We start from the raw sequence: 23,161 nt of genomic DNA on the forward strand, positions 1-23,161 counted from the left end.
AGATGATTCTGCATTTACCTGGAATCTCAATATAATTGTCCAAATAAGTCCAAGGGTTAGCCTGTGATTTCCATCCACAATATCATGAGATCCCATGTTTTCAAGATGCACTCGCTGTTCTTTCAGAAACTGGAGAGCTTTGTCAACGTTTTCCAAGCAATGGATTCGCATCCTTCCCTTTGTTGGTTTGGGCTACATGGGATATTTTTAAATATGAGGAAAAGAAAAAATAATGAAAAGGTAGTAAAAGCTTCATTATTTTAAGGAGATGTTATTATCAAGTGTATCTCCCAGGGATTTCCAGACTTCGCAATTTTAAGATGTATAGACTTCAATTCCCAGAATTCCTCAACCAGCACGCTGTGATTTAGCAGGCTTCCCTATTCACTATTACAGATAGAACCATTTAGTTGCTGGTCACCAGAACAAGGGCCTCCTCAGTATCGGCATCCCAGCTGGCCACACCCTTCCTGAAGAGACTAACCTGAACTATAATTTTCAGCAGCAGGTGAAGCATTGTTCATTCTACGTTAATGTACGTTAATATAACGTACATCCAGTTAATGTACACAGTTCAAAAATTGTTCTGAAAAATTACAAAGAATTGCTAAGAATTTCAGTGTTATCATTGCTAATTTTGTCAACTATTTAGCTGGCTGTGCAGGACAGAGAATAAATATTAGTTCATTCAAGGGATCATGTTTTATTATATTAAATTTTGTTAAATAACTAAACCATAATGCTGAATAGATAAAACTTCAGCTCCCAAAAATATAAATAATGCCAAATCAAACTTTTTGTTCTGTGGGCTCACCAAACACTGAATGGGTGCATATGATGCTGGTTACGTTTAAGGGAAACATCCTGTTTTTATGTTTCTGTACTCACATTCCTTACAGTGGTGAGAAAGTGCTAAACAAGCAAATAGAGCTTTGCATGCATGCGGTAATGAGAACTGGTAAGAGTCCAAGGAACACTGTCTGCCAAAATGTAAACTCTTTTTTAAAAAGGCCAATCAGAGCTGCCGCCATGACTGATTGAGGAGACCTCAGGATTAAGAAACTTTACAATTTCTTTTGGAGTCTTTATAAAAATAAGACAGATGTTAGGAAGAAGAAATTAGTTCCAGCTCACTTCCATAAAGGAACACAAAGGAGCAAGCAATGCTCCAGGAAGATATTTAAGAGAAAATGTAAATTGTGCACAACCACCTTAAGAGCATATGTCAAGTTGTTGCATTAAGAGGCTCTTATGTAGCTCATAAAAAGAAAAGGGGGATGATTCACTTACAATGCAGTAAAAACTACAATTCACAATACTGCAGTTAATTAAAATGACTAACAAGAGTTCATCTCGAACAGGGGTGTCAAACAAAAGCAAAGAGGGGGAAAGTCATGATATGTCATGTGACAATGCCGTAACGATGCAAGTTTGACATCCCTGATCTACAACAACTCTTCAAATGAGGCAGGGTTATTTCTAGCCACTCCTTTCCTTTATACAGACAGATAAGCCAATAGTTCTCAATTCTTCTGCTAGATGACAGCATGGAAAGGTGATTGAAAACCATAAACTTCTCAACTGTTCTAGTGACAGCAAATTATTTGGATCAATTTCAAACAGACTTAAATCTGATGGAGCCAAGATTAGCATGGTTGGCCTGATAAATCAATCCTCTGTCTGTAGACAGACCGTTGGTTTTTGATGGCCCAGTTGCTTTCAATATCTTCAAACATGGCATCTTCTGCATCCACTGTATCCTTTTGAGAGATATGGGAATACAGTGGTACCTTGGTACTCATTAATTGGTTCCAGGAGGCACAACGAATAATAAAAATGGGATAAAGCGATAAGAAGATGAAACAGAATCCCAACAAGACAAGAGATGCTCATTTTGAGGGAGTATAATTCCAGAAAGGCAATAAATTTTCCTATTCTGAATGAGATAACACTCTCCTAGAAGGATCAAATATGTTTCTATTTCCGTTGTTTCTCAAATCATATAAATAGCCAAGAATACTTACGCCAATTGTTCCTCCTTTCTGGAAAATAATGCCTTTAAGACTATAGTGTACATACACTGACAACCTACATGCTTAACCACAATAACGTGCTCTATTTGGAGCTATCTTTGTGTCTACTCCAGAACTTTTAACTAGTACAAATCTCAGCAGCCAGTTTAGTTTTATAAAGAATAAAAAGAAATTGTATTACAACTCTACTTACAATACTGTGCTGGCTATACATTTCCAGGCAAAATAGGAAGTGCTGGTCATTACCACTGAAGCCCAGGCTATTGGAGAGAATAGCTTAGTAACAAAACTCTTAACTGAAGTGTTTTGCACAGTTATCACATGTTCATTTAAGTTGCCATCACAGCTTTATGGAACATACTTTGGACAGAGATGACATCGTTATTAGCTTTGAAAAAGACCCTTAAAAACACAACCTTTTGCTCAGGCTTTTACACGGGACAAATTTTCTAAGTTTCAAGTTTAATTATATGTGCAACTTGTTTTGTTTAACTTATATTTCAACTGTTCTTCGTGTTTTTATTTTATGTTTGTTTTTAGTGTAAATTATTGAGAAACTAATTGTGATTTATCAATTTATAGATCCCTATCTGCTCAGTCCTACTTACTTCGAGGGCTGGGGAGGGCTGCTGAATTCCTGCCATTCTTTTTAAGAGAACATCTTTGTCCACGTGAGGTGAGAACATTACCAAGTAAGATTAGTCAGCATTTAGTATAAAAGAATCGTATCCTAAATGCAGAGCTACTGAGCAAAAACCCTAATATAGGCAATTAAAATAAGCTATTGACACAGACACATCCGATAATTCTTCAAGGTGTAAGGAATTAGTGTAGGTGAATGAACAAAGCAAGGAGATAGAGAAAGGCTTTGGTGCTCAGTGTTGTCCACTACTCACTTAGTAAACTAGTGGATTTTTTTAAAAAAAAAATCTGATACTTGTGGGGCTATTTATGTAAGAACACATGAAATTACTTTGTATCTATAATATTTGTTCCAAGATTTTTGTCTTTAGCAATAAAATGAAATATTTTTGGTAGCAGTTTGACTGTGGGTAAATTATGTATTCATGCAGAACGGAGTGAAGCTATTAGTCTGGTGGAAAGACAGGATGACCCTGGACTTGGAAAAGTAACATTCAATTCCTAGTCCGAAAAATAGTCAGGCAAGTAGTAATACATAAATTTCAATCCCTGAAGTCAGATTATGAAACCAGTAACCTGGGATAAGGAAGCTAGGTGGCAAGGAATGAAAACATCCTTCTTGATCCACTGTTTTTATGTTTGTTTAAGATTTTCAGTTAGGAACTGGGCACACATAAGCAAGGCAACTAAATGCTTTTTAATCTCCACACCACACACATACTCTTCATGCTGCAAAGGGTAAAATTCATCAAAGAGATTCTGTTTGTGTGAGCTGACCTTTGGGCTCACACAAATTATAAAGCAATTATTGTTAAAGGTTCAGTCATTTTTATGCAACAGCTCATTGTGTGTTGGAGTATGTGGTTGGAAAGGAAAATGCTGCAGTCATTTTACATTCACAGAGTATTTTTACATTTTATATTCATTTCTTTTCAGATTTGTCTTTTGATCCAATGACTTTATTAGCTGGATTTCTAATTTAAAACGTGCTTATTTCTGCAATTCATCCTTCCCCCTCAGGCCTCCCCTGCTGCACTGAGGTAATGATATTGGCCTGGCTGTCTGGAAATGCTTGGAAGTATAATCCTAACTGATCTGAGTGACACTAGTTTGGGGAAGGTTGGCCCAATGACTTTATTAGGTACTTTATTAAGTGAAAATAATATATCTCATTTCTCTGTTCTCTTATAAAACTCTGGATTGAGTGTACTCCCAATAATGGAGTTGGGAAGGGATCTTCTAGTCCAACCCCCTGGTTAAGCAGGAAATCCTATACCATCCATTTCAGACAAATGGTGGTCCTCCTTAAAACCTCCAGTACTGGAGAATCCACAACTTCTGAAGGCAAGTCGTTCTATGCCATGAAATGCCTTATAGGAATAATTATATTTATCCAAAGATTTAAAAAGTAACAGATCTTAAACAAATGAAATTAAAATTGAACACGAAGATGAACACTTTACTTGGGAATCTATTTGTCTAAATGAAATATTAGACATATGTAATTTATTTATTGGATTTGTATGCTACCACATCTGTCCAAACTCCTGGAAATGAACAATAGTAATCATCCTGATTATAAAATGATCACATAATAAAAAATAAAAAATCTGCACAACAAAAAAGTAATATCATCATTGGAATTGTTCAATAACATGACATAAAAATGATGGGCCCACTGGGTAGGTACAACTTGCTGAGCACCAGACAACTAGACTTTGAACCAACTTCAATTTTTGGGTGGTCTTCAAAATCAGCTCCATGTAGAAGCATTGCATACTCTTACTGTGTGATGAGTAGAATATGAGTCTGTCTATTAAGGTCTCCTGTGCTCCAGGTAGGTCCACAAGTGGCATACGAGTTGCAGGCAGTCAAAGGATCTTCTGGATATATCACCTGAGGACTAGTCTTGAGACTAGGAGAGCACCAAGTCATGGACCTACTTCCTCAGGGATTGTGCTTTGCCTTCAAGATCGTATACTGGAACCAATAGAGGGCTGTGATGGGTAAAAAACTCCATCTTGTTAGGGTTCAATTTTAGTCTGCTTTGTTCCATTCAAATCCCAGTGACTTTCAGAATTTACCCTCAAAATGGATGATTATAATATTTGCATTCATTTATTCCAGGATTCTGAAGCCTTGAGACATATTTCCAAAAAAGCAAGGAGATGCAATATTGGAAATAGTTCTTAGTGAGAGCTTATCTAAATTATAGATTGCAAAATGGAGAAGCCCTTAGTTCCAAACATTCTTATATGTGTTATTACCTGTATACATAATACAAAATAAATATTAGCATAAGGAAAAAAATAAGCAGAAAAGTTTCAAAAACTGAGTTTTGAAACAGAAAAATGTTAGCAAACTGCTTTATTTTGATGTTTATTTGTAGCCGAAGGTATGTTATATTTTTAAAGAATGGATTATTTAAAGGAATTGTGCTGAAAAAGACTTGCTGTATAAATTCTTATGTAGATTCTAAAGAGATTTGCTCTTTCATCCTTGAATGAAAATATGCTCACATTTTATCAGAGGGTTGTTATTTTAAAGTACATCTGTGCTATTTGGTATTGATGTTTGTTAATTGTAGACTTTTAAAATGTTTATCATGAATGTTTTAGGATGAAGTGCTTTATAAACTACTTAGAGCCTGTTGACAGTAATATAAACAACACACAATTAAATCAATAATAAGCTAGACTGCGTGTAGTATGTATTTATTTGATTCATACCCCACCAAAATGGTTATCAATAAATAAAAAAATTGCAAAAATAGGAAATATAGATGAAAATCAGTGTTAAAAATTATTTAACAGCTGTTAAATGCATTCCATAGCCAGGAAACAATGCAGAAATCTTCATATGAGCCCAGGAAACAGATATCTAAGAAAAGAGGTGTTTTTCTATTTTATTTTATTGCAATTTGGCTATTTTTTTAAAGTTCAATATGCTAAATCTTCTGATAAAAGGTAGCTTATAAATATTTACATAACTAAGTATTTAAGTTACTCAGCACAGTAAAAGCCATATAGTAAGCAAATAGCTGACAACATTACTAAGTACAATCAAAATCATCACTATAAAATAAAATTGTTGCAAGTTGAGAAAACAATTGCCTCACCAACAAATTAAAGATTCTTGGTTCACATCACAAAAAAATATTGTTTTATTGTACCAAATTCTTGAGCCTATCTAGACCAGCGGTCACCAACTGGTGGTCCACGAGAAAATTTTGGTGGTCCACAGAAAAATTATTTGCATTTTTTATATTGTACTAAATCAGGGGTCCTCAAACTATGGCCCCTGCGCCGGATACATGCAATGAATCAGTGTTGCTGCTGCTCTCCCCTTTGGGGTCTTTTTGTGTGGGTTGGAGGGGGACAGAAATTCCAATTTGGGGTCTGCTTCAGCTTCCTGGTGCATGGTTTTGGACAAAGGCTAGAGGGAAGCGCCGCTGTGGCAAAGAGCCGGAGGGCCTTGTTCCAGTGGGACTGCATCATGGCCTGGAACTGCCTAATCATCTCAGCTTGCTGAGCTTCCAGGCGCCGGTACTTGGCCTTGCACTCCCACAGGTCTTCCCTCTGCTTGGAAAGCCTATGCTTGTAGTCCTCAGTGAGGTGCTTCTGCTGAGCCTCCTTCTCGGCCAGATCCAATTTGAACTGAGCGAGCTGTTTTGCCAACTCTTTCTCATGGTGGCTGCTTAGCTCTAACAACTGTTCCTGTTGGTGCCCTAAGGAGCCCGGGAGGGCAGGTGAGGAGTGGCTGGGAGGGGAGGTGTGAATAGAGGCCGGTGAGGCAGTCCTCGATGCGAGTGACATTGAGCTGGCCACACCCACCCAGTCACATGCCAGTCATTAGGCAGATCATATTAGTGGTCCGCGGGATTTAAAATTATGAATTTAGTGGTCCCTGAGGTCTGAAAAGTTGGTGACCCGTGATCTAGACAAGTCCCTGCAATTTTTTAAACGTGGTTTGTCATTCTTAGGGCTGAGAGAAAGTGAGTGGCCCAAGGTGGCTTTATGCCTAAAGCAGGACTAGAATTCAATCTCCCGGTTTTTAGCATGTTGCCTTAAGCATTACATCAAATTGGTTTTCAAGAAAGGACTTAATCTGGAATAAAAGAATGTTTAGTTGGTTTTTTGCCTTGAATATGGGATAGCTCCAAGGCAAAAACAGATTTCACACTATGTAGCTACCATTTTATTGCATGTTGCAAAATGGCTGTTACTGAGTTTTTATGGCTATGAGTTTGGCCACTTCTGTTGTGAGCCCATGACCTTACTGATTAAGGCATATGGTTAATGCCTCTTTGCATGAAAGGGTGGTACGCTCTTCTAAGAGGCCATCCTTGGATCTAACCAAGTTAGAAAATTTTTGCTCAGTCTCTTCTTTTGGAGGAAGGTTGTTAAGGTGGAGGTTGGCATTCAGAGGACCCTGGATGAAGTGGATTATTTAGATCCTTTCTAGCACTTAGACTTATATACTGCTTTACAGTACTTTATAGCCCTCTCTTAAGCAGTTTACAGAGTCAGCATATTGCCCCCAACAATTTGGGTCTTCATTTTACCAACCTTGGAAGGATGGAAGGTTGAGTCAACACTGAGCCTGGTGAGATTTGATCTGCCAAATTGCAGGCAGCCAGCAGTCAGCAGAAGTAGCCTGCAGTACTGCAATTCTACCGCAGGGGTCTCCAACCAAGTTTTGCTGGCTGAGGAACTCTGGAAGTTGAAGTCCACAACTCTTAAAGTTGCCAAGGTTGGAGACCCCTGTTCTACTGCACTCTAACCACTCTGCCACTGTGGCTCAGTGGTTAGACTCAGTGGCTTTTAGTCTAGGTTCAGGTCATAGTACTGAGATGTGCATGATGATGCCCTTTGAACAGTTTGGTATGTGATGCTACAACTATCCTGGATCTCTCAATGGCTTTCAACACTATCATCCACTGTATCCCTCTGGACTAGTTTAGGGGGTTGGGACTGAGAAGCACAGTTTTGGAGAGGTTTTCCTCCTTTTCCATTGCTGTTTCCAATCAATACTGGGGTGGGGGGAGAGAGAAATCAGTGCAGGAAAAAGGGAAAGAGGTAAAAGAAGCTTACGGAAGGCATATATAACATTCCTCTTTTTCTTCACAATAGCCACCTGTGAAGCAGGTTGGGCTGGAAAATAATGTCTGGCCCCGGGGGCTAAGGGTGGGCTAGTTCTTGGCTCTCCCCACTTCTAGTCCAATACCTGAACCACTACCCTACAGTGGCTGTTCCACAATGGATTGAAAATATAGAGAGCTGCACATGCATTATGACACGTTTAGGAATTGATTTTTGCCTATAGCAAATCTCTTATTTTATTTCTTGCTGTAGATATTTTTCTCAGATGCTGATGACAACAGATAGGAAAAAATGCACTTTCTCTTGGCAAATATATAAAATAGTTTGGCAGTTTTGAAGAATTTCAACATACCTATTGTTATGCCACTTTTTATTATACTTCTGCAATAAACATATTTTATTGGATCCCTCTAAACATATTTTACTGGATTTAAAAAATGGGAAATGCATTTACTATATCATGAAGACAGCAGGTTAGGAGAAATTACTGAAGATTCAAAGAACTTTCTTCAATTTTGCATAATTTTATAACTTCTTATTTCTAGTGTGGGACCTAGGTTATGAAACATTCTATTGAAATGAAACTAGTCTCCCTAAGAACAGTTTGGAAGGGGTTCAAGGATATTTATTCATCCAACTATTTTAGCATTCAAATATTTTAATGTTTAAAGTTTCAGGTTTTTAATTGCAGTTTTATGCTTATGACTGATGGGATTTACATAGGTCGTCCAGAACTGTTAACACTTTTTTCTAAAAAAATCTAAAAATAAATAGAGGCTCCCTTAAAAACATCATAGGCCACTGAACATGGCTCAGAAAATATGAAAATATTGTCAAATATTTCAACCAGTTATAAGCAGTGTAATAAAAACTTTTAAAAGGAGTGGTCTACATATCTAAATTAACCCATAAAATATATTTAGTAAAATATTTCAATTTTGTACTTTAGTTTATGAAAGGAAATTGCAAAAGGCTTAAGAGAACCAAGAGTTGGCATTGTAATATCTGGAACAGAAACTTACAAGTCTCTCGCCTGAAAGAACTTCCAAAAGTTTGATAAGCATTCGTCCATCACGAAGATCCGTGTATAAGTCTGTAATTCTACAGGATACACGTGCCAAGTGAGAGTTAACCCACTTAGTGAATGTCTTTTTCTGTACTGCCTCTCGTTCATCTAGTGAAGAAGAAAATATACAGTAAGGCTTATTCATAAGAAACTATATTTAAAACACAAACAGTATCTGGACAAAATCCATGTCTGATCATATTTCATGGCCTATACTGAGTTATGCTACTCATTCAGGTAGCTCAGTACCTTCAATTTCAACTGGAAGCAATTATCCAACAGTGCTTCCCAGGTTCTGATTTCTAAATTTTGATTTAGTTAAAGATATAATGATTTGACTCTTGATGATCTGTATGCATGTGTTGTCACTTATCCGTTACCCTATAATTCTTAAACAAATTTCCAGGCTCCAGAGGCAAAGATTTATCACAGATCCTGATAAAAGCACCAAGATGAATACAGTAGGTGGTTCATCTCTCTCCTACAACCCAAAATTAACCTCCTATATTGTTAAAACCTTCTCCAATTTGCTACCCTCAAGATGTGCTGGGTAAGGATTGGGAAGGTGGTAAGCTTTGATCTAGTTCAGTGGTTCTCAACCTTTATAGTGCTGCGACCCCTTTAATACAATTCCCCACGATGTGGCGACCCCAACCGACCTCAGCGCGCCTCAACAGCCGCAGAAGGGGGGGGAAAGCGGCAAACTGTTTTTTTGAATTTATCGTGCCTGAAGCCGTATTGGCTAGCGATCTGAACTGCTTGCGATTGCCTTGAGGACGGAGGCATTAAAGCGGAGATTCCTCCCCCATTAAGTTTATCGCGCCTGAAGCCAGATTAGGCTAGCGATTGGGAGTGATTGCAGCTGGCTTGAGAGGGAGACATCGGATCAAAGATTTCTCTCTTTTTTTAATTCATCGCGCCTGAAGCCGAATTCGGCTAGCGATTTGAAAAGCCTGCAGCTGGCTTGTGGAATCAACCATTGGAGCGCGATTCTTCGACTTGCAAGTATACTTCCCATATTTCCGATGGTCTTAGGCGACCCCTGGCAAATCGTCATTCGACCACCAACGGGGTCGCGACCCACAGGTTGAGAACCGCTGATCTAGTTACTTTCTCTCAGTCCAAGTCATATAGGCAAATGTGTGGCTGAGTGAGATTTGTTCAGAATAAGTTTTAGTTTGGCTACTTCAATCACTTACATGTCCAATATACAATGTTGTTGGCTCTGCGCAAGCAGCAGCAAAGAGCAAAACTTTTTCATTAATATTGCCGGGTACTTAAGTGTGGTGTGATGCTATAAAACTTCAGACTACTGTCACAACATATTCAAATAATATATGAGAGACACATCGATCAGCCCCACAATCTATTATCCGCAACTGCACACTCACTATATTTTTCAGTTGTGTATATAATAAGTGGCCATATTCCAATAAACAGATGGAGGTCTTTTTATACCAGGAACAATTCTGGGTCAATACAAGTAGTCCTCAATTTACAACCATTTGTTTAGTGATCATTCAAAGTTATGACATTGTTGGAACAAATGATTTAAACTCAACAGTCATAGCATCCCTGCAGTTGCATTACTGTGATCTGGGTGCTTGGTAGCACCTGTGCATTTATGACAGTCACATGATCACATGTGACTTCCCAGCTAGCTTTTGAGAAGCAAAGTCAATGGGGAAGCCAGCAGGGAAGTTTGCAAGTCATGGCCATGTGATGTCTTGCTTAACAACTGTAGCAAAAAGGTCATAAAACTGAATACAATCAAGTGATGCCACACTTAATAACTGCACTACTTAGTAATAAATTTTCTGTTCCCTATTGCGGCTATAAGCAAAGCAGTACCTATAAAGATGCTATTGTCAACCCTATAATTTATACCAGACTAAGAAACAAATGCCATATGTGTACTGCACACAATTATTTTAATTAGTGCTGCTATAGTAAGAGAATCTTGCAGATTTGAATGTATCTCCCTCTTCTATCACTATCTTTGTGGGAATTCGTGAGGGACCTTTCTGGGGCATTTTCTTAAGGTTGTTTTTTGAATAGCTTTAGTGGGCTCTGATTGTTGCTTTAGTAATGATTTTTCCACTGTCCGTCAAGGCAGTAATTCTATGCCCTCTACACCATTCTTCAATCTTAGGAACTTTATTTATTATTATTATTTTATTTTGTCACAACAGTATACACAAGCATCAACAAAAATCAACAAAATATCATATAGGCATATATATGAGCAAAAGTATGTAATAATTGTATTAATTTGATATAATGAAAGGAAACATTAGGACAGAAACGGTAGGCACTTTTGTGCTCTTATGCACGCCCCTTATAGTCCTCTTAGGAATGGGGTGAGGTTAATGGTAGACAGTTTTTGGTTAAAGCTTTTGGGAGTTTGAGAAGAGACCACAGAGTCAGGCAGTGTTCTGTCTCCGTCCTCACTTTGGAGTAACGAGCTGGCCTACAGCCAGTGGGTTCATGGCTCCTATCAGTCCTGGCCGAGAAAACACAGCTGCCTGCCAAAAAGTTCAAACAGATTAAGACTTCAGCTCACTTCGACACGGTTCAGCTAATTTGCTTCCCGTGGAACTGAGAGCAGTCCCAAAGCTCCTTATATATCCTTTCCTTTTGATGATGCCGCCTCTCTAATCTTCTGAAGCGCAGGTCGATCCAGGCTTGATTAGTATGATTATCAGCTGCATCTGAAGGTGTAGCCTGAGGAAGGGAGGAATCAGGGGATGTAAGCCTCATTACGTCTTCCGACTGGCCTGGTTCTGGCTCCTGGAGCCGGGCCAAAGGAATCGGTGCTTCTGAGGTAAGCCTTACCGGCCCTTCCCCCTCACTCTCGGAGTCACTTTCGGGCATGGGGCCAGGTTCGGGGGCTGGAGCCCCAACAGGCAGTGTGTTCCAAGCGTTAACAACTCTGTTACAAAAATCATATTTTCTGCAATCAAGATTGAAGCGGTTAACATTAAGTTTGAATCTATTGTTTGCTCTTGTATTATTGCGATTGAAGCTGAAGTAGTCTTTAACAGGAAGGACATTGCAATAGATGATTCTGTGTGTTAAACACAGGTCTTGTCAGAGTCGGTGGAGTTCTAAGTTTTCTAATCCCAGGATTTCAAGTCTGGTGGTATAAGGTATTTTGTTGTTTTCAGAGGAGCGGAGAACTCTTCTTGTAAAATATTTCTGGACACGTTCAATTGTATTAATGTCAGAGATGTGGTATGGTACAGATACTTCAAGATATGTGGACTTCATATCCCAGAATTCCCTAGCCAGCCAGCATACTAATTCTTAGCCTTCAACTCCTAGTACCCCAAATATAATTCAGGATGAGTCAAGAGTCACTTCCAGATTCACTTCTTCCCAAGCCTTCCAGTCCATGCACGAAAATAAGACCGGTTGAGTAGAATTTGATGAGCAGGAACACATAAGGCAGGAGAAAATGCTATAGCAGCCAGAAGTCTCAGCTTCATAACAACCAGTCCCTTGACCTGACTCCACTCCCAATTCCCAGCCCTTTTCAACTGCATCACAGGTTTCTGTTTTAATAGCTTTTCACTTGAAAAGTGACGCAACAAAGAGTTGGCTGACATTGGTTACTTGCAAATTATTACTGAATAGTTTCTGTGCTGTTTATTTTAACCTATATTATAATTTGCTACTTCTTTTATATGTTTACTTGATTTTACATTTCCCTTCATGCTACTCTGAATTATAGGCTGGAGAACATCAAATACCAGTACTTGATAATGTCTTCCATCTTCTATGGACTGTTTGTAACTCTTATGTTGACCAAAACACAGTTCATGTTTTTATCTTAACAGATATTCTATTTGAATTCAGAGTGATTCTAAAAGTAGGCTTGCTTTTCAAAAGAAAGCTGGCAAGCAATTTTACCCCATAGTCAGTCCAGTTAGTCATAGTCAGTCCAGTCCAGAAGAGGGCCGTGAAAATATTTACAGATCCCTCACATCCTGGACATAAACTGTTTCAACTCCTACCATCAAAACGACGCTATAGAGCACTGCACACCAGAACAACTAGACACAAGAACAGTTTTTTTCCCGAAGGCCATCACTCTGCTAAACAAATAATTCCATCAACACTGTCAGACTATTTACTGAATCTGCACTACTATTAATCGTTTCATAGTTCCCATCACCAATCTCTTTCCACTTATGACTGTATGACTATAACTTGTTGCTGGCAATCCTTATGATTTATATTGATATATTGTCCATCAATTGTGTTGTAAATGTTGTACCTTGATGAACGTATCTTTTCTTTTATGTACACTGAAAGCATATGCACCAAGACAAATTCCTTGTGTGTCCAATCACACTTGGCCAATAAATTCTATTCTATTTTATTCTTCTATTAAACAACAACAACAAAAATGCTAGTAAATCGGTATATGATAACTACCGTACTAATAACACTTGAAAGAATTTTGCTTTTGGGAAATTTAGCTCAAAAAAGCTAAGAGGGGTAAAAGAAAACTAAGCAATGGGTGTGAATTGTTTCCATAACTGTACCAGACTTGAAATTAATCAAATTTAACAGAAAGCTAAAAACAAGCAGAATCCACTTAATTTTCAGGAATATTTTCATGACTGCTCAGCCAACTTAACAATTATAATTGAGCTCCAACACCAGACAGGTCCGTCATCTGATCATTTAATGTCTTTTATTTTACACACAATGGCATACATTGTACATGGTGATAAAAGTATTTTGAAGTAGCTTCTAGGAAGGTTTTGAAATTATGTTCTCTGTGAGCCCTTTTTCAGGTATATTTAATACCCTTTCAGAGCTTTTTATTACACTGTCATTATATCTGGAGGGAACTGTTTTGAAGGCACAGTTACCTTGTGGCAACAGGCAGAGTGATTAAATTTCTAATCTCTTTGTTCTTTCCAGTTTAAATATTTAATTGCTCTCCTCTAATGCAGATTGCTACAACATCTTGGGCAGGTAACAGTCTAGGTCAAAGAAATGTAACCTGTGGCACTCCGAGTATTACAAAATTACAATACCTGCACTCCCAAGGAGCATTCTGATGGGAGAATGATACTCAGAATTTTACTTCAGCAATATTTGGAGGGCCACAGGGCAGTGTGTCCCTCTAATCAACATAATGCCTCCAAGTAAATCAGGGTAGCAATTCTTGACACAACTATAAGCCACAGGGAAAGGATAACTACTAACTTCTTTTTTTTTTACCTTCTCCATAACCTTTATTACAGGTGGAAGCCAATTCTATATGTTACCTTCCATATATAGATAGTTCTCTCTTATTTCCCAATTTTTTTAAATCTTGGGAACCAGACCAGGGTAAATGTTCCTCTGCAAACAATCACTGTCCACACCATAAAGTGATGTTGCTTATGATATAATTCACAGGCTGAAGAAGGAAGTACTTCATTACCAAGTGGAAACCACATTGCTAGCACTACCTTATTGAGAAATACACATGAACTGATTCATGAAAATTGAGATGCTCTTCACTAAGTTCAGTATAATCCCGTAACACTGGAAAATAGGAACAAATTCTTTTCTACATTTACATAAAATAGAATTATATTTCACTACTGGAGAATATTAATAGATATTTTCCTATGCATAATGACTTAATAATTATAACTCTGTTTGGTGGCTAGTAACAAATCAACATCAACAAATCAATAGATATACTTTATAAATATATTAGCTAATTATTATGATGTTATATTGTGAGCTGCCCCAAATTGTTTGGAATCAGGAAGGACCTAAATTGAATAAATAAATACTTCAAAAAGATTATTTTTTAACTGCTCAGTAATTATTCTACCATATTGTAGAAATCTAAAAAATACTGCATATGAAAGTCTACGTTATTTAGTATTTTTATAGCCCACTTGGATGCCTCTACATTAAAGTATATCTAAACCTGTTTAACTTCAGCAAAATGGTTACATCAGACACTGGCATACAAGTAATCATGCACAAATGACCCAAATTATGTAACTTGTATCATTTCAATAAAGATATCTTGGCATATTATTATTTTCCCTTGCTTTCCTTGCATATCTCCATAATGTTAGAGCATGTTCTGCAATCAACATAACTTCCAATATCCATAGAGATTAGCCTTTCACAATCTGGCACCCTTTATATTGGATTATAACATCCAATATTAAGTTATGTATTTTCCCATTTCTTTTGCAAAATATTAACTGTATGATTTTTTTAAACATGATGATTTCCATACAGTATGCTTTATTTCTCTGTCACCTGATCTTAATTTCTGGTGAAATTATCAGTCCTGCTTTCTGGGAATATTTTATGAATTTTCCCAAGAAAAACTGTTCCATGCATGTGCAGTGTGTCCCAATTTAGTCCAATAAAATGGAGACTCCCGTGGCTGTGTTTCACATATTGAATATACATCATATTCTAAGGCAGGGTAGTCAATCTTTTTATACCTACCGCCGACTTTTGTATCTCTGTTAGTAGTAAAATTTTCTAACCACCTACTGGTACCACAGTAATGCGCCGTGTATCATCATCTGCGCATGCCTCTCGCGCATCGTGGATTGGGTTGGGAGGGGGGGCACCGGCTACTAGCTCTGTTTGTCTGTTACAGTGGGTGGTGTGGGGGGAGATGCACGAGCTATTTTGGGACGAGGCTCTTTTGTTTGCAGTTGCACTATAGCGCCATTTAGTTTCACATACGTAACATGAACTAAACTTATGTGCGGGCGATACAAATAGTATATTTTCAGCAATTTATTTATTTATTTATTTATTATTTATTTATTCATATTTTTATACCGCCCTTCTCCGAAGACTCAGGGCGGTGTACAGCCAATAAAACGACAAGAATCCCAACAAATTTAAAATACAATATCAAATTTAAAAAACTGATTCAATCGCTGTAACTTAAAATATTAGCTAAAATTTATCAAAACTAAAACCTTAGTAAAAACCCTATTAAAACCCACTAAAACCTCCATACTAAAATCAATCAGGCCAGCCCCGCTTGGTGAAAAAAGAAAGTCTTGAGCTCGCGCTTAAAGGTCCGGAGATCAGGGAGGAGACGGAGTCCCACCGGCAGCTCATTCCATAAAGCCGGGGCCCCCACAGAGAACGCCCTTCCCCTGGGGGCCGCCAGCCGACATTGACTAGCCGACGGCACCCTAAGAAGACCCTCCCTGTGGGCGCGCACTGGATGTATCGGACAATGGGAGGTAACTGTTGGCAGCAGGCGGTCCCGTAAATATCCCGGTCCAATACCATGGAGCGCTTTAAAGGTGATAACTAACACCTTGAAGCGCACCCGGAAGACCACCGGCAACCAATGCAGCCTGCGCAGGAGAGGTGTTACATGGGAGCTACGAGGAGCTCCCTCAATCCCCCGCGCGGCCGCATTCTGCACCAGTTGGAGCCTCCGGGTGCTCCTCAAGGGGAGCCCCATGTAGAGAGCATTGCAGTAATCCAGACGGGAAGTGACGAGGGCATGAGTGACCGTGCATAACGCGTCCCGGTCCAGGAAATGGCGCAATTGGCAAATCAGGCGAACCAGATGAAAAGCTCCCCTGGCGACGGCTGTCAAATGGTCTTCTAAAGACAGCCGTGCATCCAGGAGAATGCCTAAATTGCGCACCGATTCCCTGGGGGCTAACGATTCGCCCCCCACAGTCAGCGATGGAGTAAGCTGACTGTGCCGGGACGCCGGCATCCACAGCCACTCCGTCTTGGATGGGATGAGTCGGAGCCTGTTTGTCCCCATCCAGACCCGAACGGCCTCAAGACATTGAGTCATCACATCGATGGCTTCATTGGGGTGGTTCGGGGTGGAGATGTACAATTGAGTGTCGTCAGCATACAGCTGACAGCTCACCCCGAAACCACGGATGATCTCTCCCAGCGGCTTCATACAGATGTTGAACAAGAGGGGTGAGAGAATCGACCCCTGCGGCACCCCACAAGTGAGTTGCCTAGGGGTCAATCTCTGCCCCCCTGTCAACACCATCTGCGAGCGGTCGGAGAGATAGGAGGAGAACCACCGTAATACGGTGCCTCCCACCCCCAAGCCCTCCAACCGCCGCAGCAGGATACCATGGTCAAACGCCGCTGATAGATCTAACAGGACAAGAACAGAGGAACAACCTCTGTCCCATGCCCTCCAGAGATCATTAACCAACACGACCAAAGCCGTCTCTGTGCTGTACCCAGGCCTGAAGCCGGACTGGCACAGGTCTAGATAAACAGTTTCCTCCAGGTACTGGGGGAGTTGCCAAGCCACCACACTCTCTACAACCTTCGCCAGAAAGCGAAGGTTGGAGACTGGATGATAATTAGCTAAAATAGCTGGGTCCAGGGAAGGCTTCTTAAGGAGGGGCCTCACCACCGCCGCTTTCAAGGTGGCTGGGAAGACACCCTCCCTCAGAGAAGCGCTGATAATTCCCTGGAGCCAGCCTCGTGTAACCTCCCGGGTGGCCAATACCAACCAGGAGGGACACGGGTCCAATAAACATATGGTGGCATTCAACCTCCCCAGTATCCTGTCCATGTCATTGGGAGTCACAGGATCAAACTCAGCCCAAACAATGTTCTCAAGACATGCCCGCGTCATCCCGTCTGGATCTACCCAATCTGTGTCCAACCCATCCCGGATCTGAGCGATTTTATCGTGCAGATAACTTCCAAATTCCTCAGCCCGACCTTGCAAGGGGTCCTCCCGAGCCCCCTGAAACAGAAGGGAGCGGGTCGCTCTAAGCAAGGCGGCTGGGCAGTTATCTGCCAATGCTATAAGGGCGGCCAAGTATACTTGCTTTACTGTCCTTATTGCCACTAGATAGGTCTGAATATGTGACCATACTAGTGTTCGGTCAGATTCGGAGCGGCTGGCCCTCCAGACGCTCTCTAGGCGTCTTCTCCGGCGCTTCATCTCTCTCAGCTCCTCAGTAAACCAAGGAGCCGGTTGAGAGCAGCACCTGGTCAGAGGCCGCATCGGCACGACGCGATCCAAAGCCCCCGTCGCCGCCCTTTCCCAGGCGGTAGCAAGTTCCTTGGCCAAGCCGTGGGCCAGCTCCTCAGGAAATGGCCCAAGCTCCGTCAGGAACCTACTCGGGTCCATCAGGCGCCTGGGACGGAACCAACGAACTGGCTCCGTCTCCCTGCAGTGAGGGTCTGCGGTCTGAAAGTCCAGGTGAAGGAGAGAATGATCTGTCCACGGCAGGGGAGTAATGACTAAATCCCCCACATCCAGATCATTCAGCCACTGTCCTGAGACAAAAATCAAGTTTAAATTGTCATGGGGAATTTTATGAAAGCCTAATGAAAATGTTTTTAAATAATGCTATGAATTTTTTTTAAAAAGTCAATTAAATTTAAAAAAAGGAAAGTGCTTCAGTATTGGACAAAACCCCCACTGCCCACCATGAAAGCTGGAATGCCCACTAGTGGGCGATAGAGACCAGGTTGATTCCCACTATTCTAAGGTGTAGAACTAGCATGGCAGAAACATTTGCCCGTTTTGAGAGTGGGCACTCTGAGAATTGTTAATTGCAAAAAATATTTTTAAAATAGCTGTTTTGGCTTGCTGTCTAATAAAACACCTGTTGATCATTTCAGTTAGGCATTTTATAACCAACCCTCAGCTTCTTTATACATGGGTTTCTTGCCATTTTTAACTTGAAAATGAAACTTTTCCCCTTCTAGCTACTAAGATTTAAAGCTATACCAAGACTAACTGAATGTGGCAGTCTTCTTAGATTGTTGCTTTAATTAATTAATTAATTAATTAATTGAGAATGCTGTTCTTTCAAAGCCACATTTTTTTTATTAAAAAGGTTTTACAAAAAAATGTACCACTTAATTCCCCCCATCCCCCGCACCCTCCTCCCTCTCCCCTTCCTTCTCCCCCACCTTCCCCGCCCCAGGACTTCCCACAGCAGAATACAGGTTATTGCATCTATCAATCATAAGCAAAATTACACCAACAAACCATAATCCATAATCTCTCCTCTCCCTTTAAAACCTTAACTCCCCTTTTCCTTATAAACAAATATATTAATACAATACAATTCTTACAATCACTCTTAAACTATTTAACACTTCAATCTAAAATTTGGCTTAAATGTAGTCAATCAAATTTTTCATTCCAGTATATATCTTCCTTGTAGATTTTTTGAATACAATAAAGTTTCTGTTTTCTTTATTAAATCCATTAAAATCCAATCTTCAAATCCATTAAGTCCATTAAAATTAGTCCAATCTTCAAATATAAGCAGTGCTACATCTTCCAATATATCAGTAACAATAGTCCAACTACAAATATTGGATTTAAAGTCAATTTAGTCCTTATTATTCTTCAAAATAATGTCTTTTATGATCCACCAAAGTTTATAATTCTGTCACACCTGTTAACAAATATCATTTTTCAATCCTTAATACTCCATTTCATTCTATTTTTCTCATTACCTTATTTAATCAAGTTTTATCCTAAATAATTTTTATAAATTCAAACGATACCATTTAATTTTAATCCAGATTCTTCCCCATACTTACATCACTTTATGTCAAACCTTAAAATTATTAATTCAAACAATACCATTTACATTTAATCCTAATTATTTCCCCTATTTCCATCACTATAAATTACCAGGTATTTTATAACCATTTTTCATACATTCCCTAATAAAATATTTCTTTCTATTTTTATCAAGACTCTCCCAAATCAAATAATACACTTATTAACAATTCAACCATATATAAACCAATAGCCTCACATTACAAGTTCAAACAAATATATATAAATTTTTAACAATTATCCAATAACTATCCTTACAAAAACCATATATAACTTAACCTTTCTTCTTATATTATATTCAATTTCAATTATAATTTATCCTTTCCCATTTTGTGGCAACGTGAGAGCTGATACACACTGGCATTTCTTCCTTGTTTTGTCCAGCTGAAAAGAAGATTCTCCCAGTTTAAGAACACCATGAATAGACAAGATAGATGTAAAGTCTTTGGTCAGAGAAAAGCTATATGTATGTAGGTTTTCTTTTGTAACCGGTAATTTTGAGATCTTTCTGCAATCAGGGTGAACTGATGCAACTGTACAGGAAATCTGATCATCTCACAACCATGCAACTGATTGAACATGAACAAGAGGCTGATGAATTATTCTAAGAGGCAGTGATTGTATAGACATATTGACCTTTGATTGGAGAGGCATATTGAATTGTTCAGTGCCTAAATTTCTTCATTTTCCTCATTCCTCCTCATTTTTCTTCCTTCAATGTGTCTTTTAGGTTGGGCAAGGCTAGAGATTTGTTTTAATTATGTATGTCATTCTGGAAGTATGCTAGATATATTCAAGATAACCAATAATAATAACTGATGTGAGATCACTGCACAAATGGACAAAAGTATCATACGGAATAGGTGTGGCAGAATACTATAAATGAGAATTTCTGAAGATTTCTAATTAAAGCCACAGGATATGGGTGGTGCACCAAATATCTAGTACTTTGCAATAACATTTATCTCCCTGAATACGCACATATTGTGCAGAGAAAGAAAAGGGAAGGAGACAATATGTGCATCATGCAAAGCGCACACAGCAGGAAAAGGGAAGTAGCTCTCAAAAGTTTACAGTGATAACACAAACTTATCTCCAAGCAACACTAAGGACAGACATTTCCGCTGGACGGAAATCCCGAAGGACATTTAGTTGTCCAAATAAAGGATTGGTACTTGAGATTTCTGGTCGAGGTTTGAAGAATGGAGGGAGAGGTCTCTTTAATGGATGTTTGATAACAAGTATTCCATATCTAAACCAATTGAGATCCAATATAGTGCAGACCAATGGTCTCCAGGCTGGCTGTGGGAATTCTGGGAGTTGAAGTCCACAAGTCTTAAAGTCACTTATGTTGGACCCCCCCAGTCCAGTTTATAAGCTAGTAGAAGGTTTTTGACTGCTAATACTTTTGCGCAAGTAAAACTGAAAATGGGAAAGCAAACAAGAAAAATCTCTAAGCTTTAGTATTTGTCATCTGTAAAATAGAAGTGTTGGCTGTACCTGAAAAGATATTTGACAGGTTCTAACTGAAAATTTTAAGACAGACTTCTCATAGTACTCTAAAATATGGCTTGCTAATTAACTAAATTAGGACATACTTAGAATTTTGAGAATTTTTGTGTGCTCTCACAAAATTGTTTCTGGTTGGCTTGCCCATTCACAACATAGTTGCCAAGTGGGACATAACCTCCAATTCCCTTCCCCCTTTCCTCATTGCAAAACACTTTCTATTGCCCCAATTTATTTTATTTCTTTATATTTTCTAGGTAGGTAGCATCTTTGGGGAGGGTATTGTTTACACAATTTAAAGAGTGCCACTTTGAGGCCACATGGTCTTCTCAATGGTGGCTCCTGATCTATGAAATTATCTTCCATGTGGAATATGTCACTGCTGCTCCACTGCTGCTGTGCTCAGACATATTTTAAAAGTCCAGGTTGTATTATCAGTTGTTCCTGGATGTTTTAATGGGTTATTTTTATTCTGGCTTCAAATTTGAAATATTATTTCATAATAAAAGAAATTACAGGATTGTTTATACTGTCGAATGATACCGAAATATTCAATGCTATTGGTTTTGAAGAATATATTGTTATACCTCTGTGCTGGGATGATTAAGCCTCTCACACTGGCTGCAGAACAATAATACTTCAGAGGTTTCTCTCTGTCTCTTATTTGGGAGCAGTTGGCTAATGTGAGAAACAGAAAGCTGGACTAAGACAGGCCCTGGGCTCAGGGGTGAAATGCTCCCGGTTCGGACCGGCTTGCGATGGCGGATGGCGGTTCAGAGGACCAGTAGCAAAAATCCCTGCCCCCCCCCACCTCTGCTGAGCCAAGCCATGAGGTTGTTGTTTTTTTACTTTTAAAAGCAGTTTTTCTTCAGCCGAAAACATGCCTTTAAAAGTAAAAAAAAAGCCTTTGAGGATCCCGCGGCTCAGCTGAGATCAGTACAACCCGTTAAAAGTTTTTTTTTTTAACAAGCTCTTCAGTCGAAGATGTTGGAAAAAAATGTTTTAAAAGGTTCCTCTGGCGATCCCAGATGAGTTCCTTATCACCAGAACCTTTAAAAACATGTTTTCTACAAGCTCTTCAGCTGAAGAGCTTGTTAAAACAATTATTTTAAGAGGTTCTGGGCTGCTATGAGGGAACTTCAGCTGAGATCGTCAGAGGAGCTTTTAAAATCTTTTTTTCCTCTGGCGATCCCAGATGAGTTTCCTGATCCTCACAGGCTTTTAAAATAATTTTTAACAGCCCCCACTAACAAGAGCCCCCACCCATGCCCACCCAGTGCCCCCTCCTCACTTACCTATAATTACTGCTCCGTTTGGGCTGGCAAAGCCAATGCTTTACTTCAACTACTGTAATCAGTTGCATCAGCTTGCAACTGACTATGCCTGCCTAAAATCCATCTCCTGTGAGCAACTCAATCTGCCTGCTTTGCTGGCTGAGGAACTCTGGGAGTTGAAGTCCACAAACCTTGAAGTTACTAAGGTTGGAGACCCCTGATCTAAATAAATAAATAAATAAAATAATAAAATAAAATATCTGTGCAGCTTTGTGAGATTTGGTGTGTTTCTGTAGCGTTTCACTCTAACTACACAAACACACAAAATCTCACAAAGCTGTATATGGCATTTTATGTGTGTGTGTGTGTGTGTGTGTGTGTGTGTGTGTATGTGAGAGAGAGAGAGAGAGAGAGTCAGTTGTGTTGTGTGTGTGTAAAGTATGAAAGTGTGAGGTTCCTGCTTGTTGCAGGGGCCATTTTGCGTGAAGTGCAGCTGCTTTTACATTGTGTGTGAGTCAGTTGTGTTGTGTATTGTGTGTTTAAAGTTGGTTTTTGGTACCTCTTATTGTTTTGTATACTTTGTTAATTATTTTTATTTATTATTATTGGCTACGCCCACCCAGTCATCTGACCACCAAACCACGGCCACCAATTAAGCCACGGCCACAGAACCAGTAGGGAAAATTTTTAGATTTCACCCCTGATTAGGCTGATCTATTGTTCTGAATGTGTGTTTTGTGTTGGGATGTAAAAAGTGAGCCAAGTTTTAATGAGTTGTGGATAATTAAATGCTTGCAGCTGTTGGTGGACTTTAGTCCCATTTTATTTGAGTATTGTAATTTCCATCTGTTATCAAGAAAGGGCTTATACTTTAACCTGCTTTGAAACATCTTCTAAAATAATTGAATTGGCACAGAAGATACAATTATTTTATCATGATGACT

At 39.3% G+C, this 23,161-nt stretch overlaps 1 protein-coding gene across 2 annotated transcripts in view; it reads right to left on the reverse strand.

Moving 5' to 3' along the window:
• SPTBN1 (spectrin beta, non-erythrocytic 1) overlaps positions 1-23,161 on the reverse strand; it is a 192,886-nt gene that overhangs the window by 60,922 nt on the left and 108,803 nt on the right. For both annotated transcript variants that reach the window (XM_058164940.1, XM_058164941.1), the window contains 2 exons: positions 8,800-8,951; positions 19-192 (listed from right to left, as the gene is read on the reverse strand). In XM_058164940.1, the coding sequence (XP_058020923.1) occupies positions 19-192; positions 8,800-8,951 (326 nt within the window). The remainder of the gene's footprint in view (positions 1-18; positions 193-8,799; positions 8,952-23,161) is intronic.

Source organism: Ahaetulla prasina, chromosome 1 (genome assembly GCF_028640845.1).
Source record: "Ahaetulla prasina isolate Xishuangbanna chromosome 1, ASM2864084v1, whole genome shotgun sequence".
NCBI classification, from domain to species: domain Eukaryota; kingdom Metazoa; phylum Chordata; class Lepidosauria; order Squamata; family Colubridae; genus Ahaetulla; species Ahaetulla prasina.